The 14,136-nt window shown below is 55.2% G+C and overlaps 1 protein-coding gene across 2 annotated transcripts; it reads right to left on the bottom strand.

Moving 5' to 3' along the window:
- Nucleotides 1-264: 264 nt before the first annotated feature.
- Nbl1 (NBL1, DAN family BMP antagonist) lies at nt 265-11,931 on the bottom strand. 2 transcript variants are annotated; one of them, XM_028759783.1, is made up of 4 exons: nt 11,771-11,931; nt 3,861-4,055; nt 3,619-3,730; nt 265-1,567 (listed from the first exon to the last, which is right to left on the bottom strand). In XM_028759783.1, exons 2-4 carry the CDS (start codon nt 4,025-4,027, stop codon nt 1,310-1,312), a joined length of 537 nt encoding a protein of 178 aa, XP_028615616.1. In that variant the 5' UTR covers nt 4,028-4,055; nt 11,771-11,931; the 3' UTR covers nt 265-1,309. The 2 variants fall into 2 exon arrangements, with proteins under 2 accessions (XP_028615616.1, XP_028615615.1); XM_028759782.1 differs by lacking the exon at nt 11,771-11,931 and adding an exon at nt 5,237-5,356.
- Nucleotides 11,932-14,136: the final 2,205 nt, after the last annotated feature.

The following is a 14,136-nucleotide window of genomic DNA, read 5'->3' on the forward strand; positions in this document are numbered from 1 at the left end:
AGTAAAGAGATGGCGAGAGAGATCCCAAGGGATCAAGTGTCTAGATCTAGCTGGCTAGGTCCAGCCACGTTTAAGCAAGGCAGAAATGCACACCCAAACCCAAGAGAGGAGCAGAGCCATAGGTGGTGCCAAGTCAGGGAAGCGAGAGGACCAGAGGATACAGGGATACCACAGGTCAGTCCCACACTGCCCAGACCAAACCCAACCTCCATCCATGGACCCACAACCAGCTTGGACAAGAGAGCCAGCCCACAGGGAAGAGAATAGAGGCGTTGAAGGCATTTATTCGTGAGAACACTCGGGTTCAGGGGAGATGGCTACTGGTTACAAGCTCTAAGGCTCTTGTCAAACAGCCATGGACCAGGGCACCCCCAGGGAGGGGGTGAGCTGGCAGCCCCCTGGACACAAACCATGGTGTCAGCATATCAGGGGACAGAGGGCTCTTCTCACTACCTGCCCTGCCCTAGGGTTAAAGTGCAGCTGGGAAGGAGTGGGTAGAATGGGGAGCTAGAGAAAGCCAAGGTCAGCAGGGTCCCTGTGCAGGGGCCTCCTGTCCGCTATGGTCCCAGGTGATGGAGATAGACCATCACCTCTTTCAGAAAGACCGGCCCCAGAGACAGTGGGGCTGGGCTGCAGCTGCTTCCCTAAAGGGTCCAGAACATGGGAAGCAGAGAGCTAAAATCTCTGGGAGAGACGGGAGGGATCTTCTTTCTTCTTCAGTGACACTCTGGCACCTGAGTCAACAGGGTCCTGCCCCAGCCTGACTCCTAAACCATCCCTTTGAAGGGGTTACTTCTTTGGCAGTGGAGACTGAGGAAGGCCTTTAGGGAAACCTATGGGTCTGGAGCTTCCGACTTCTGCCAGCGGTCTTCCTACCCAGAACCTACTGCAACGGTGATCCGGACATGATACCCACCCTCTACCCATCACTGGGGATCCTGCCCCATTAGTTGTGTGGGTCCTAGCCTGGGCCTGCCCTAGTTGAGGATCTCACACATCCTCAGCAGCTCAGCCCACTTCCTAGCTATCCCAAGGGCTCCTCTCTAGAAGGCTGAAAGGAAAGACCACACTTCACCTTCCAAAAGAAAAGTCCCGAGGATGTTTGCTTCCTCCCCCCATCTTGCATATATTAAATTGTGCGGCTTGGCTCCAGCCCCTCCCGTCAGATCTCCATGGCAACCAGGCAGCATTCCAAGTCCATCCAATGCCAAAGGGGAAGGGGAGGCTTCTGCCTATCCCCTCCCTCTTCCCTGGAGGGTGGGACACAACATTCCACAGGGGACAAGAGGGGAGGAAGAGTTGGGGGCCCTCAGTCCTCAGCCCCCTCTTCTTCAACCTGAGGGGCTCCAGGAGGTTCCTCAGGCTCGGGGGTTTGGCCACCAGGGTGGGGATGGGCGTGGGAGTGTGGTCCAGGCTGGGAGCCCGGCCCGTCTTCACCCTGCACGTAGACGTTCAGGCCCTCGTGACTGGGCTCCTTGCCGCAAGCTTGGCAGCTGCAGTGTACAATCTTCTCCACCAGTTTATCCACTCGGGGCACCTCCTCGTGGCCAGGGCACTCCAAGGTCACCTGGGAGGGGCAGGAGGAAGAAAAGGGATGTCTCCTGAAGTTTGGGCAGGTGGACAGACCCCCAAAATAACACATCTTTGAGAACCAAGAATCCCAGAGTCCACCTGCGACAGCCCAGCATTCTGTTAACCCATCTGGAGGGGCTTGAGGGGACTGAGCCCCTGAAAGCTCCTATTTCTCCTTCTTCTTCCTGTAATGTACTTTTTTTTTAAAGATTATTTAATGTATATGAGTACTCTGTAGCTGTCATCAGACACACCAGAAGAGGGCATCAGATCCCATTACGGATGGTTGTGAGCCATCATGTGGTTGTTGGGAATTGAACTCAGGACCTCTGGAAGAGCAGTCAGTGCTCTTAACCGCTGAGCCACCTCTCCAGCCTCCTCTCTCATCTTCTTTCACATCTCTCATATTCTTACACACAGCCCTACCCTTCCTACCCATTCCCCCTGGCGTGAGAGTGGGGGTAAACACACACACACACACACCACACACACACACACTATGCTCCCAGTGAACTTGGAGACAAATCCTGACCCCTTTCTCAGGTCTTCAGACCCTACAGGCTGGTTCTGGGCTGACCACACCATGCCAGACCCTGCTGCACTAACAGTAACTCACTGCCTCATCTGCCCCCAGAGACTGCTAATGTCTTCCTTCTTCGTAGCAAGTTCTGGCTCAACCCATCCTCCCACTGGCCTCAAACTCCGCACAAGTAACTTCTGGGCAACTTTTGGGTCTGAGCTCCACTCCAAGTTCACTCTATAGCAACCCCCTTAGCACCCCAACTCCTGCCTTGTAGTAATGCTTCGAACTGTCTTCCTCCCTCCCCCTCCTTTCTTCCACAGAGCATCTACCCCATGACCACTCTTGGGTGCAGGTGGGGCACAGGTGCAGGTGGGACACAGGTGCAGGTGGGGCACAGGTGCAGGTGGGACACAGGTGCAGATGGGGCACAGGTGCAGGTGGGACACAGGTGCAGGTGAGACACAGGTGCAGATGGGGCACAGGTGCAGATGGGGCACAGGTGCAGGTGAGACACAGGTGCAGATGGGGCACAGGTGCAGGTGGGGCACAGGTGCAGGTGGGGCACAGGTGCAGGTGGGGCACAGGTGCAGGTGGGCACAGCTGCAGGTGAGACACAGGTGCAGATGGGGCACAGGTGCAGGTGGGGCACAGGTGTAGGTGGGGCACAGGTGCAGGTGGGGCACAGGTGCAGGTGAGGCACAGGTGCAGATGGGGCACAGGTGCAGATGGGGCACAGGTGCAGGTGAGACACAGGTGCAGGTGGGGCACAGGTGCAGGTGAGACGCAGATGCAGATGAGGTACAGGTGCAGGTGGGGCACAGGTGCAGGTGAGACACAGGTGCAGATGGGGCACAGGTACAGGTGGGGCACAGGTGCAGATGGGGCACAGGTGCAGGTAGGGCACAGGTGCAGGTGGGGCACAAGTGTCTGATATGTTGGGAAAACTGTATATGTATGTGACAGTTGCCCAATGCAAAGGTACACATCGCTTGAGAGCCTATGACACAACTTGACTGGGTCAGAGGGTCTGGAACAGTGCCCTGAAGAAACAATACTTGAGCCAGGAGCTAAGAACTAGTAGAAGTTAACTAGCTGAGGGAAGCGGGAGGGAGAGTGGGAAAGGGAGGAATGGTGGTTCAGAGCAAAGCAAAGAGCATATGCAAAGATCCTGGGGTGGAAAGAACAGAGCAGTAAAGAAGGACTAAAGTTAGGTGGGCTTGCTAAGTGTCAAGTTGTCGAAGAGAAAGGAGGTTCTAAGAGAGTGCTGGGAGACGGGTGAGCCAGACCAACAGGGCTGAGTGGGGCAGAGAAAAGCAGAGATTCTGGTAACAGTGAGTGGAGACTGAAGAACTGCAATCTCTGTGACATGGATCGAGCCTCGGAAATATCCGGAATCTTCTACAGGTTGGTGTCAGACTGAGCAGCCCTGGGGCAAGGACCCAGCAGGAACCCTGTAGCCCGCACACATTCTTAAGTATCCAAGGCCTCCTGTTATGGCTCCAGGATTGGGCAGCTGTACTCACAATCTCCCACATGGACTGGGCCGGCATGCAGGAGTCACAGTGCACCAGGGACTCTGTGGACTGCGGGAAGGTGTTGGGGACACTGTAACTGAAACATTGTCCTAGGCACGCCCTGTGGGAGGAAATGTCATTGAGCCTGATCTCCAGAGGGAAGGCAGGGGTGGGCAGTCCCGGTGTTCCTCACCCCTCCCTGGGTCCCTGTCCTCACCCTTCCCCCCGACCCCCTGCCCTCAGAGTCCCACCTGTTCTGGATAGACTTGGCCTCACAGCCGCTGTGGCCCACAATCTGTGTGATGTTCTTGGCCTCACACCAGGCACTCTTGTCCGGAAACAGGGCCAGCTTGTTGATGGGTGGCGGGGCAGCCAGCAACATGACAGGGAGAACAGCCCCCACCAGGACCCAAAGCATTGTGCCCGTCACCTCCGGAGCCCTGGAACTAAACACAGGTGACAGGTGAGGTGCAGTATAGCCCCAGAGGCTAGGTGCTCAGGAGCAGGGGTGTCTTCCAAACATGGGCTCTGATCCCAGAATTCAAAGCCAGATCTCCACAGACTAACCAGTAACTTTTTTTTTTCGAGATATGATCGTATGTAGCCCAGGCTGGCCTTAAATTAAGTCTATATCCAAGGATGACTTTGCACTCCTAATTCTCCTGATCCTACCTACCTATGGTAGCCCTATGCCCAGTTCCAAAAACACCTTGGACCTCTCTAAACCTCAGAAGCAGCTCTATGTAGTATCGCACCTGACAGCATTGGGGAGAGTGAATGGTCCTCAATAGGATAGTTACTAAAGTCAGACTGGGGGTGCTCCTCGGTGGTACAGTATTGTCTAGCTTGCACAAGGACTCTGGATAAACCCAAAGTAATCCTTTGATTGCAGTCTTAGAGACTGCTGTCCATTGTCCATGCCTCCTAAAAAGGCACTGATACTCAACTCCATGCTACTCAGGCAGATATGTCTCTTCTTAAGATTCTTCCCCCGGAGCCAGGCGGTGGTGGCGCACGCCTTTAATCCCAGCACTTGGGAGGCAGAGGCAGGCGGATTTCTGAGTTCGAGGCCAGCCTGGTCTACAGAGTGAGTTCCAGGACAGCCAGAGCTACACAGAGAAACCCTATCTCGAAAAAACCAAAACAAACAAACAAACAAACAAACAAACAAAGATTCTTCCCCCGGTCCGGGTGTAGCACACAACATTACCCCCAGACCCTTTACGAAGTTCTCTGCTTCAGGAGTAAGACACTAGATTCCAGAGTCAGCCACAAGATGGCGCTGCAGGACAGAGTCTGTGTTTAAAGGAGCCACTCAGAGGGGAACTTCTGCCGGGCTTCTCCAACTTGATCTCCGTAGGCGGCACCCACTCTCCCATCCCACCACACACACACCTCAGAAATAGTGGAGGATGGCGGGGGTAGGGGGGCTTCAGAGAGACTAAACAAAGGGAAGTGCTCCCAAAAGCTCCATCCTCCACCCCCAGACAGAACACGGAGGAAAGGGATCTGTCTGTCTGTCTGTCTAGTGCTTTATGACCCTAGACCTTCAAGTCTCAGTTCCTCCACCTGTAACATAAGTGGCACTTTCAACCTGATAGTGTATCAGAACTCCCTGGGGACTTACGGTGTGAAAGCTCCCAGCTAGGATAGGATTCACACTTTCCCAGGGTGGTTCCGATAGGTCCGGTCAGGGAATATACCCAGCTCAGACAGTTGGGAACTGTGTCTTCGTACAGTCCCCAGAGAGTCCTGGACGAGCGTGCCTGTGGGGCAGAGGAACAGAGATATATTCCTCCAGCCCTCTGGAAGCTAGGTTCCAGGAGTGGGGAAGCCACGTGCTGGACCTACCCCGGAAAGTGGCGAAGGTGGCAGAGGCAGGTGTTTTGCAAAGTGTCTGGGGAGGTGACAGAGAGAATCTGGGTGCGCTGAGGGAAAGTGGGATGCCAGGGAGGGTCATCGAGCGCTCCCCCTCTTCCCAGCTATTGCTCCTCCAGCTGAGACATCTTGGTTCCTGAAGATGATCTCTGTCCCTGGCTTGACAGGGATGGGTACAGCTGGGGGTGGGGCTAGACAGTGTGCCTGGACCCCAATAACTTTCTTCTGTGATCTACACAATCCAGACTCATCGACAAGATCTACAGCAAACCTACATTTTTAGAGCAAGCACACCCTAAAGGAACCTTCTGGACTCATCCCGCTGCTACTCAACAGCCTCAGCCTCTTGCTCCTGATAGAGGCCCTGCCGTCCCTCAGGAACTAGCCTGAGCCAGTGTCTGGCCTTGGCCTTCTAACGTGTTCCAAAACCTGTAGAAAAAGACCAGAGCTCCTGAGCCTTCCCTGTGCTGGACTAGCCCTCTCTCAGCATCAGAGAAGTCTCTGCTATGTCACCTGACTCTGTGACACTTTCTTGGCCATGACAGGCAGGGATTGGGTAAGACCCAGGGAGGAAGTGAAGCTAAAGTCCCAGTAGGAGTTGGGATTGAGCTCTGAGCTCTGAGGATCAACAGCTGTCAAGAGATGGACATAGGAGTCGAACTTGGAGAGGTGAGGTTTGAGGCTGCCAACCAATATCGGACGGGCTAAAGTGGAGATCAGCCTGGAGGTTAACCATGAAGCTACCTGGGGACATTTGCAGTGTCCCTGGCCCAGAGAGCAGGCTCTGTTATTGGAGCTGGCAGAAGTTGAGAAGAAATGAGTTAGGCTGAGTTAGCAAAACACCTCCTTTATCTTTCAGGTGCCCGGTGGGGAACAAGGATTAGCCATGCCCTTCAGAAGAATGGTATGTTCCAACCCACCAGACCCTGACCAAGACCTGGGAGCAGAACACTGGGATCACCCTTGAGCTCCCCAGGACAACACCCAGAGCACCAGTAGACCGACCCTCTGTCCCTAGAGTTCCCAGTGTTGGAACTCTGTAGCCTAGGAGTTGTGTGGCTGTAAGAAAGAGTTTAATCTGTCACAGCCTGCTTCCCTTGTGTAAAGGAGAAACACAGAAACACAGCTCCTTGCCACAACTGCGAGGTTCTTATGACAGCACCTAGCACCCAGCATCCAGTATCCAATACCCAACATCCAACACCCAGCAGCCAGCATCCAACACCCAGCCTCCAGCACCCAGCATTCAACACTCCATACCCAGCACTCAGCCTCCAATATCCAGGACTCAGCATCTAACACCCATTATCCAATACCCAATATCCAACACTCAGCATCTAATACCCAGGACCCAGCATCTAGCACCCAGTATTCCAACACCCAGCATCCAGCATCTAGCACTCAGCACCCAGCACCCAACCAACACCAGCTCACTTTCCAGGAGGGATCATGAGTGAACCTGGGAAGTGTCAGAAGGAAGGCTAAATTTTCCATTAGGAAAGCCCCTCCTCTGCCCCTCACACCCTACCCAGAGGCCATGGTTCCCTCCGCCCACCAGCGCAGGTTTAATCTGTTGATTCTACTTGTTTGTGTTCTCAACCAGCAGCTCGGCTCATCTGTGTCTAAGCAGCGGTTGGACTTTCCCTTCCTGGGCCTTCAGAGCCTCACCCAGCTTCTCATGCCTTCCACCCTGAAGGTCACGCAGAGTGCCAGAGAGCCAGGGCAGGACCAGAGTCAGTCAGTCATCTGTCCAATCAACACCCAGCCTCCGCAGAGCTTGTCCCAAGACACTTCCAGCATCAGAGAAGACCCATGCCCTCCCGTGGGCTGTTTCATTCCCTGTAGCTGGCAAACCCTTTCTGGTCCCTTCGAGGAAGGTGAGAGAGAAGGGAGGGTGTGGCCGGAGGGCCCTTCATTTACCCACAGGGGAAATGCAGACATGCCTGAGTGTGTGTGTGTGGGGGGGTACAAGTGGAAGTTGAGGGAGGAAGTTCCTGGCTGAGAGTTTGCTGCTAGAGCAAAGACCAGAAGAGGGGATATCGCCCCAAAGCTCTCTCCTGCCTGGCAGGGAAATGTGGGTCCTAACTGCAGCCACTGTTCAAAATGCTGTCCCATGTCAACTTACAATAACTGAATGGGGCAGGCCCCATCTCCTCCACTTTCTACATGAAGAACAGGAACACACACGGGGCAGCTGGAATTTGTGTGAGCTTCTATGTCCTGACAGTAGGGAAAGTCAAGTCTCGATCCTGAGCAAATCAGGTAGGCTGGCAGCTACCTTCATGGGTGGAAGGGTCACGGAAGTGAGAAAAAGGGAAAGCAAGAAATGGAGAGACAGGTGTCCAGGGAGTGGGGAGCTGGGATGGGATTCGGGGTATCCTGGGGGCTGCCCTCCTCTCCCTGTCAGAACTCTGGTGCTTGGCCACTGCCTCATCTGAAGCCTGCCTCCACAGACAAGAGTTTGAGCCCCACTCCTGGATCCCCAAAGATGAGCATGTGGTCACAACAGAACCTGGTTCCTGGGGTTTGGATAAGTGAGAAGTGTGTCCCCGATGGGAGTTCAGTAGCATCCTTAGCACAGGCGGGGTTTATACAGGTGCCCACCCTGGCTACACCTCAGACCGGGGGATGGGGCGGATATGTCTAGTGAACCTCACAGGGTTCTAGATTCTGACAGGTATAGACTTTATTTCCAGCTCTCCATAGGGAGCGCCTTGCCTTTTCTGAATTGCCACTCAAACAGAAAGGGTGACATCCACAGGGTGTCCCACAAATCTCACACAGGCCAAGAAGAAGCTTGTCCATCTCTCCCAGGCAGGAAGGGGGCAGAGAGCACTGTGGCAGCTTCCCTGGCCCTTGACTCATGGGGCCCTTCAGGAATGCCAGGGGGTGGAGCTCTGAATACACAGGGCTTAGCTCATAGCACACCTGCTGGACTCTAGCAGCTACTCTGAGACTCGCCAGAGAGGTAGAAGCCCAGGGCCTAGCCTGCAAAATCAAACCACCAAAGACCATTCAAACCCCTCGGGGGTATGGCCTGAACAGGCATCTATCTGTGTTCCCCATATGACTCTGAGGTCCAGCCAGGTCAGGAGCTGTGACCCACCTCCCGCTTACCAGGAAAAAAAAAAAAGCCTCTTAATGTCATGACTGACAGAGTCCCCTCAGTTGCACAACTGGGTTCTAATGCCTATAGCAGAATGGGACTTAGCACTCAAGGACTTAGCTCCCGACAATACCACCCACTAAAGCCTTAGCCTTTTGTACAGTGAAGGGGTGACTTGAAGTGTGGAGGGAATAATTCTCTCCCCCCAGTTTCTCCTTTTTTTTATTTTCTATTTTATTTTTTAATTTTGAGACAGGGTCTCACTTTGTGCCTCTGGCTGTCCTTGAACTCGTTATGTAGACCAGGCTGACCTTGAACTCACAGAGAACTCTCTGCCTCTGCCTCCCGAGTACTGACATTAAAGTCATGAAACACTTATGCCTGGCCCCTAAATTCTTCTTTTGCAAAATATGAAAAGTCAAGACCATTCAACCTCCACAAGGATTTTTCAAGGTAGATTGTACCCACACAGCCCCTAGGCTTACACACACACACACACACACACACACACACACACACACAGAGTCTCTCCTCCACTCTCCACAACTACCGCTGGCTCAGGTTCCGATCTCTGCTCAAACACTCGAAGATCTGTGTGCCTCGGTTTTCTCATCTGTAATGTGGGAAGAATAGAGGCCACTCCCCCAGGCAGCTGTAAGAGCTAAACTGAAGAGTGTATATAAGGTTGTCACTGTGGGGTTACAGCTTCAGGAAGTCACCATGAGCAAAGGCTTGCCCTCACCCCGGGCCTCGTATCCATCTTAGCCTCTGTTCCTCCCTCTAGATCCAGTTTAATCCTGAGTGTTTCTCAATCCGGGAAGCATCTGCCAAGTGATAGGGATTTAGGGGATACCTTGAGTTGAAACTTAAGCAAACAGCAGGATGACTGGGAACGGTTTCACAAGCTGCCAAGTGTCGCTAACACAACTACTTGCCAGGGCAGGAGCTGAGGCAAGACCTCACCAAACTACCCCTTCGGAAGACAGGGGCCCTGAAAGTGTAGCCCCTTCTAGATCTAGCTACGGAGAGAGCAGGCTATGCCTAGTGCCCACTGCGCATGCGGCTGGTGGAGAGGGTGTGGTGCTTGTGGCCGCTGCCCTGGGCTTGGGGATCAGCAGGGTGGGGCAATCCTCCAGGTCTTGGAATGAGTACAGGGACTTCCTTGAATGGATCAACTGAAAAACGCTGCTGGGGAGGGGGCAAAGCAGTACCGGGCCTGAGGTTCGGCTCACACCAGCCCGGCCCAGCTCCGGATTCCTGGGTGCTGAGGGAGAGCCTTATCCCAGGATGAGTGTCATAGGGGCAGGGCTGTTCATACGGACCGTGTCAGTGACCTGTACTTCACCTCTGTACGCTTCACACTTACCACCTGTGAAATAGACGTCGGCATAGCCTGGGAACATCTGGCTTAGTAGAGTCCCTTGGGGAGAGTCTGGCTCCAGTGTGCCGCTCAAGGCCACAAGGATTCCATGACCCCAGGAGCACCACAGGGTGACTTTCCTTCCTTCAGCTTCAGGGCGAAGCCTGAACAAACTGTGCGGTGTGGGTTGATACCCAGGGTCTGCCCCATGCCATCCGGGCCTACCTCCTAGGGCCAGGCAGCTCCACCTATCAGCTCTGGGTATTCCTATGCAAACAGTCAGGCCCCACAGACCCTTCTGCCCATAGACCAGAAACAGTCTCCAAAACAAATGTATGCTAACTACCGGCTGCAGGGCAGGCCTACACATCTGCTCAACAGAAGTTCCCCTCAGATCTCACCAACAACCCTGCCCACCCCACAGCCTCCGACCCCTGGGGTTGCCAGTAGGTGGAAGGAGCTGAAATTTCACTTAAAGGAGGCTGTACCTCTGGCTAAGACACAGCCTCCACTCCCTTGTCTACCCCTCCAACACACAGGCCCAGAAGAGAGGTCTGGCTTTTCAGGGAAGGGTGGAGAGCGGTGGGGGTCACCAAGGAAACGCCCCAGCCTTGTCTCTTCTTTGGCTCTAAGTCAAGGCAAACCCGCCCAAATAGTTCCAGCATCCGTGGGAGTCTCGGGAGGCTGACTGCTCAGTGACAAAGAGTGGGGGGCTGCCTGTTGACAACTTACTTCCCCACCCTCAGCCGGTGCCAACAGGCTGTTTTCCTGGGGTGTTCCGAGTTTCAGGCTGGTGGCTTCCAGCTGGGCAAAGGTCTTGGAAAGCCTGGAAATGTGGCTTTCTCCCCCTTGATACCCCCACCCCCTCCCCCATCCCCAGCCAGGCCAAGGCAAGCAGCTGCCCCCTTTAGTGACGCTTGTAAAAGATCATCGCCTGGCCCGGGAGCCAGAACCGGCTGGAGGGCAGGTGGCCGGCAGCGGAGCCCTGCGGTGAACACTGCCTCACTGGGGTGGAATGCTTACAAGGCTCTACCCGCTGGAAACGCCAGCTAGCTCAGGCAGGCGGGCGCTCGCTCTTGTTCTCTCTCTCTCTCCCTCTCTGCCCCTGCAAGTGGGGGTGGGTGACACCGGCCAGACTTTCGAGCAGGGAAGAGGAGGATTTGGGGTCTTTTGTAGTGCCAGAGGCACTCTCCACGAGCCCAGCTGTGGGACCGCGCCTCGGAAGCTGGGGCAGGATGCTTTGATTTGGAGAGTAGAGGTCAGGGAGGCTCTCTGTGACCGAGAGAAAACAGACAGACAACACGAAAGCAGAGACACAAGCCCAGAGAAAGTGAAAATCGAGGCGAGAGGGACAGCGGGAGGGACAGAACTAAGAAAGCACGGGGGCGGAAATGGAGCGATGGAGAGCCAGAGACCTGTGGATGGGAGACAGGGACCGAATGAGCAGCAGCTAGGAAGGGACAGATCCAGAGGACGCATGAGCCCCATGTCCCAGCGCTGCCTGGCGCCTGCCGGGCGACGCTCTCCCTCCTACTCGCAGTCCTGGCGGTGAAACTCCTACAAGAAACGGAGCCCCGGGGCGCGGCTGGCGACCGGCTCCGGACGCCGCCGGTGCCCCCTGGCCACCCGGGAGCCGCGCCCACGTCCCCAGCGCGGACGATCAGAGGCGCCGGGCTGGCCGCCGGGCTGCGCAGTGCCGGGGTCGCGGGCTGGCGGGGAGCGGAGAGAAACTGCCGGGCTCGGGAGACACTGCGGATCGCGGGAGCAAAGGGACTGCGGCTGCCCCGCTCCGGTGTGCGGGCCCGGGCGAGACTTACCGCGCGCGGCGGCCGCGGGGAGCGCGGCGCGTCCTCCTAGGGGTCCTAGAAAGTGGGGTGCGAGCCGCGGGGGTCGCAGGCCCGGGGTCCTCGGGCTGGGGCGGCCCCGCGAGGCTCGGCTGGGCTGCGCTGCTGGCCGTCTGCGGCCCCGGGCGGGCGCGAGGCGCGGGGGAGCGGCGGGCCGAGCGCCTCCGACGTCAGGGTGTCTCAGCTCCAAATAGGGAGTGAGGGCGGGGGCAGCGGCAGCAAGGGGAGGGACGCGCGGGCAGGGCGGGCGAGCGAGAGAGCGAGGGCCGCTCCCTCCGCGCGCGAGCAGGGGAGCCCGGGCCATGGGCCCCGCTCCCCGACGGCCGGGACAGAGATGAAAGGGCACGGAGCCAGGCGCCCGGCCGCTTCCCAGGCTTTGATTCCTCCCTGCCTGGCTTTCCTAGACTGTCAGGTCTTGCCAGGCCTTGGAGTGACAATAGTGGACCTTTGGAGTGGGAGCCCGGCCGTGGACACGGGCTGAGTGTGGCGCTCCAGCCTATTGGGGGTTCCAACATCCGGAGCCCATCCGAAGCTGTGCCCGATCATTCCTCGGGAGGTTGGATTCTGATCTGCGCTGTGTCCTTGCCCCTTGACCTTCAGTTGCCTCCAAACAACTTAGCCGGGGCATCCAGAGAAAGGTCTGAGAGGCCAAAACTGACTCGCTCTGGCTCCCTGAAGAGGGGACAGTGTAGTTCCCCTCAGGGAGAGCCTAGCTACCTAAATCCAATAAGGTGGATTGCGCTGGTGTAGACTGGTCCATCCAAGTAAGAAGAGAGCTGTGGATTGGGGCTGTAGCTCACCCTGGCCTCTCTCCCCAGCATCACATAAAATGGGTTTAGTGGTGCCCACGCAAGGCCTAGGGTCAACTAGATAGTAAGTTCCAGGCCACCCTACAAAGAAGAGGAAGAAGGTCGTGGGGCCGCCTTTGCTCCTTGAAGGTGATAGCCCAGGGCACTATATAACAGAGTGGTGAGACTTGGGGATCTAGCTGTATCCGTTATACATGCCCTTTTATTTAGGCAATTCGTCTGCATTCAGTCCTGCTCACCTGATGTCTCCAAGTTACCGAGCATAGAGAGTGGGGAGTGGCAAAGAGGCCTCCTAGTGGCCTAGTGGTAACATCATGGCTGCCCTAGGGAATCTGCTCTGCAACTCCAGCGGTTGTGCTGTCCTTCAGCCTGGAATTTTCTGCCTCCCTTCATCTCCCCTTCAATGCATCCTTCATCTACCGGGTGGAAAACTCCCAAGATCCTCGGGGTGACAGAGGTTTCCTCCTCCTCCAGGTGTGATCTTGCAGCCGGGGATACATCTGTTCATGCTAATCTCCATCAGCCCTCTGAGGGCAGGGCCCTTCATTTTGTTTCAGTGTTATCTCCCATTTAAGAAATGCACAGGGCTCAGAGACAACTTAAGTAGTTCATCAAAAAGTTACACAGTTCGAAGCTAAGGTTTGGAGGACCACACACTGCAGAAACCAGCCTTGCTACACTGTAGCATGTATAGGTCATTTTACAGCCAAAATTTGCCAGCCATCTCACTTCAGACCTTGGACAGGACAAGAGTGGATGTCTACATTCTGTAGATTCTTTGAGCCAACCCATTCCCAGCAGACATGTAATCCCCACAGTTGGAAGGTAAAGACCAGCTTCTACTAATTACATGCTAACCTAGGCAATGTGAGACCCTGGCTCAAACAGTACAGGAGCTGATGAGATGGCTAGGTGAGTAAGGCCACTGACAACTGAGCCTAACAACCCGAGTTCAATCCCCAAGACCCATTATGATGGGAGAGAACTGACTCCTCCAAGCTGTCCTTTGACCTCCACATATGAGCTATGGCACAAGTGTGAACACACATACACACACACACAATCAATCAATCAATGTAATTTTGAAACTAAGCAAATAGAAAAGGATCTACTCCCACCCTGTAGGAAGCTCTGTGGAGTAATGTGCTTGTCAGATCACACGTACAACCATTGGAGAAGGCTGGAATCCCAGCCCAGCACCCTCTCAAACACAGGAAGGTTCCAGAGCAGGTTTAGACACCTGATCAAGGACATGGGGTTTGAAGATGAGTTACATCACATAGCAGTGATGACAGGAAGCTCCAGTGTGGGTAGAGGGCCTGCCTAGGAAGGGACTCAATATCTTTGAGCAGCTACCATTTTATACCCAGCTAAGCAGTCTGCTGTATCTCATCTACTCTTTCCCACAATCCCATTGCTCCCATTGTACTAGTGAGAACAAAAGTATCATTAGCCACCACACCCACACAAGACCACATTAATAGTGACTGACAAAGGCTAGATTGCACAGCCCAGGATCCTGTGCTCACC

Source organism: Grammomys surdaster, unplaced genomic scaffold (assembly GCF_004785775.1).
Source record: "Grammomys surdaster isolate TR1022 unplaced genomic scaffold, NIH_TR_1.0 126313, whole genome shotgun sequence".
Taxonomy (NCBI): Eukaryota; Metazoa; Chordata; class Mammalia; order Rodentia; family Muridae; genus Grammomys; species Grammomys surdaster.

Excerpts from the sequence above, each read along its gene's own strand:
- Nbl1 (XM_028759783.1), bottom strand. The coding sequence starts at position 4,027 with ATGCTTTGGGTCCTGGTGGGGGCTGTTCTCCCTGTCATGTTGCTGGCT. Across the intron at positions 3,731-3,860 it reads GCCAAGTCTATCCAGAACAG|GGCGTGCCTAGGACAATGTT; the intron begins GTGGGACTCTGA and ends TTCCTCCCACAG. Across the intron at positions 1,568-3,618 it reads CCCAGTCCATGTGGGAGATT|GTGACCTTGGAGTGCCCTGG; the intron begins GTGAGTACAGCT and ends TGCCCCTCCCAG.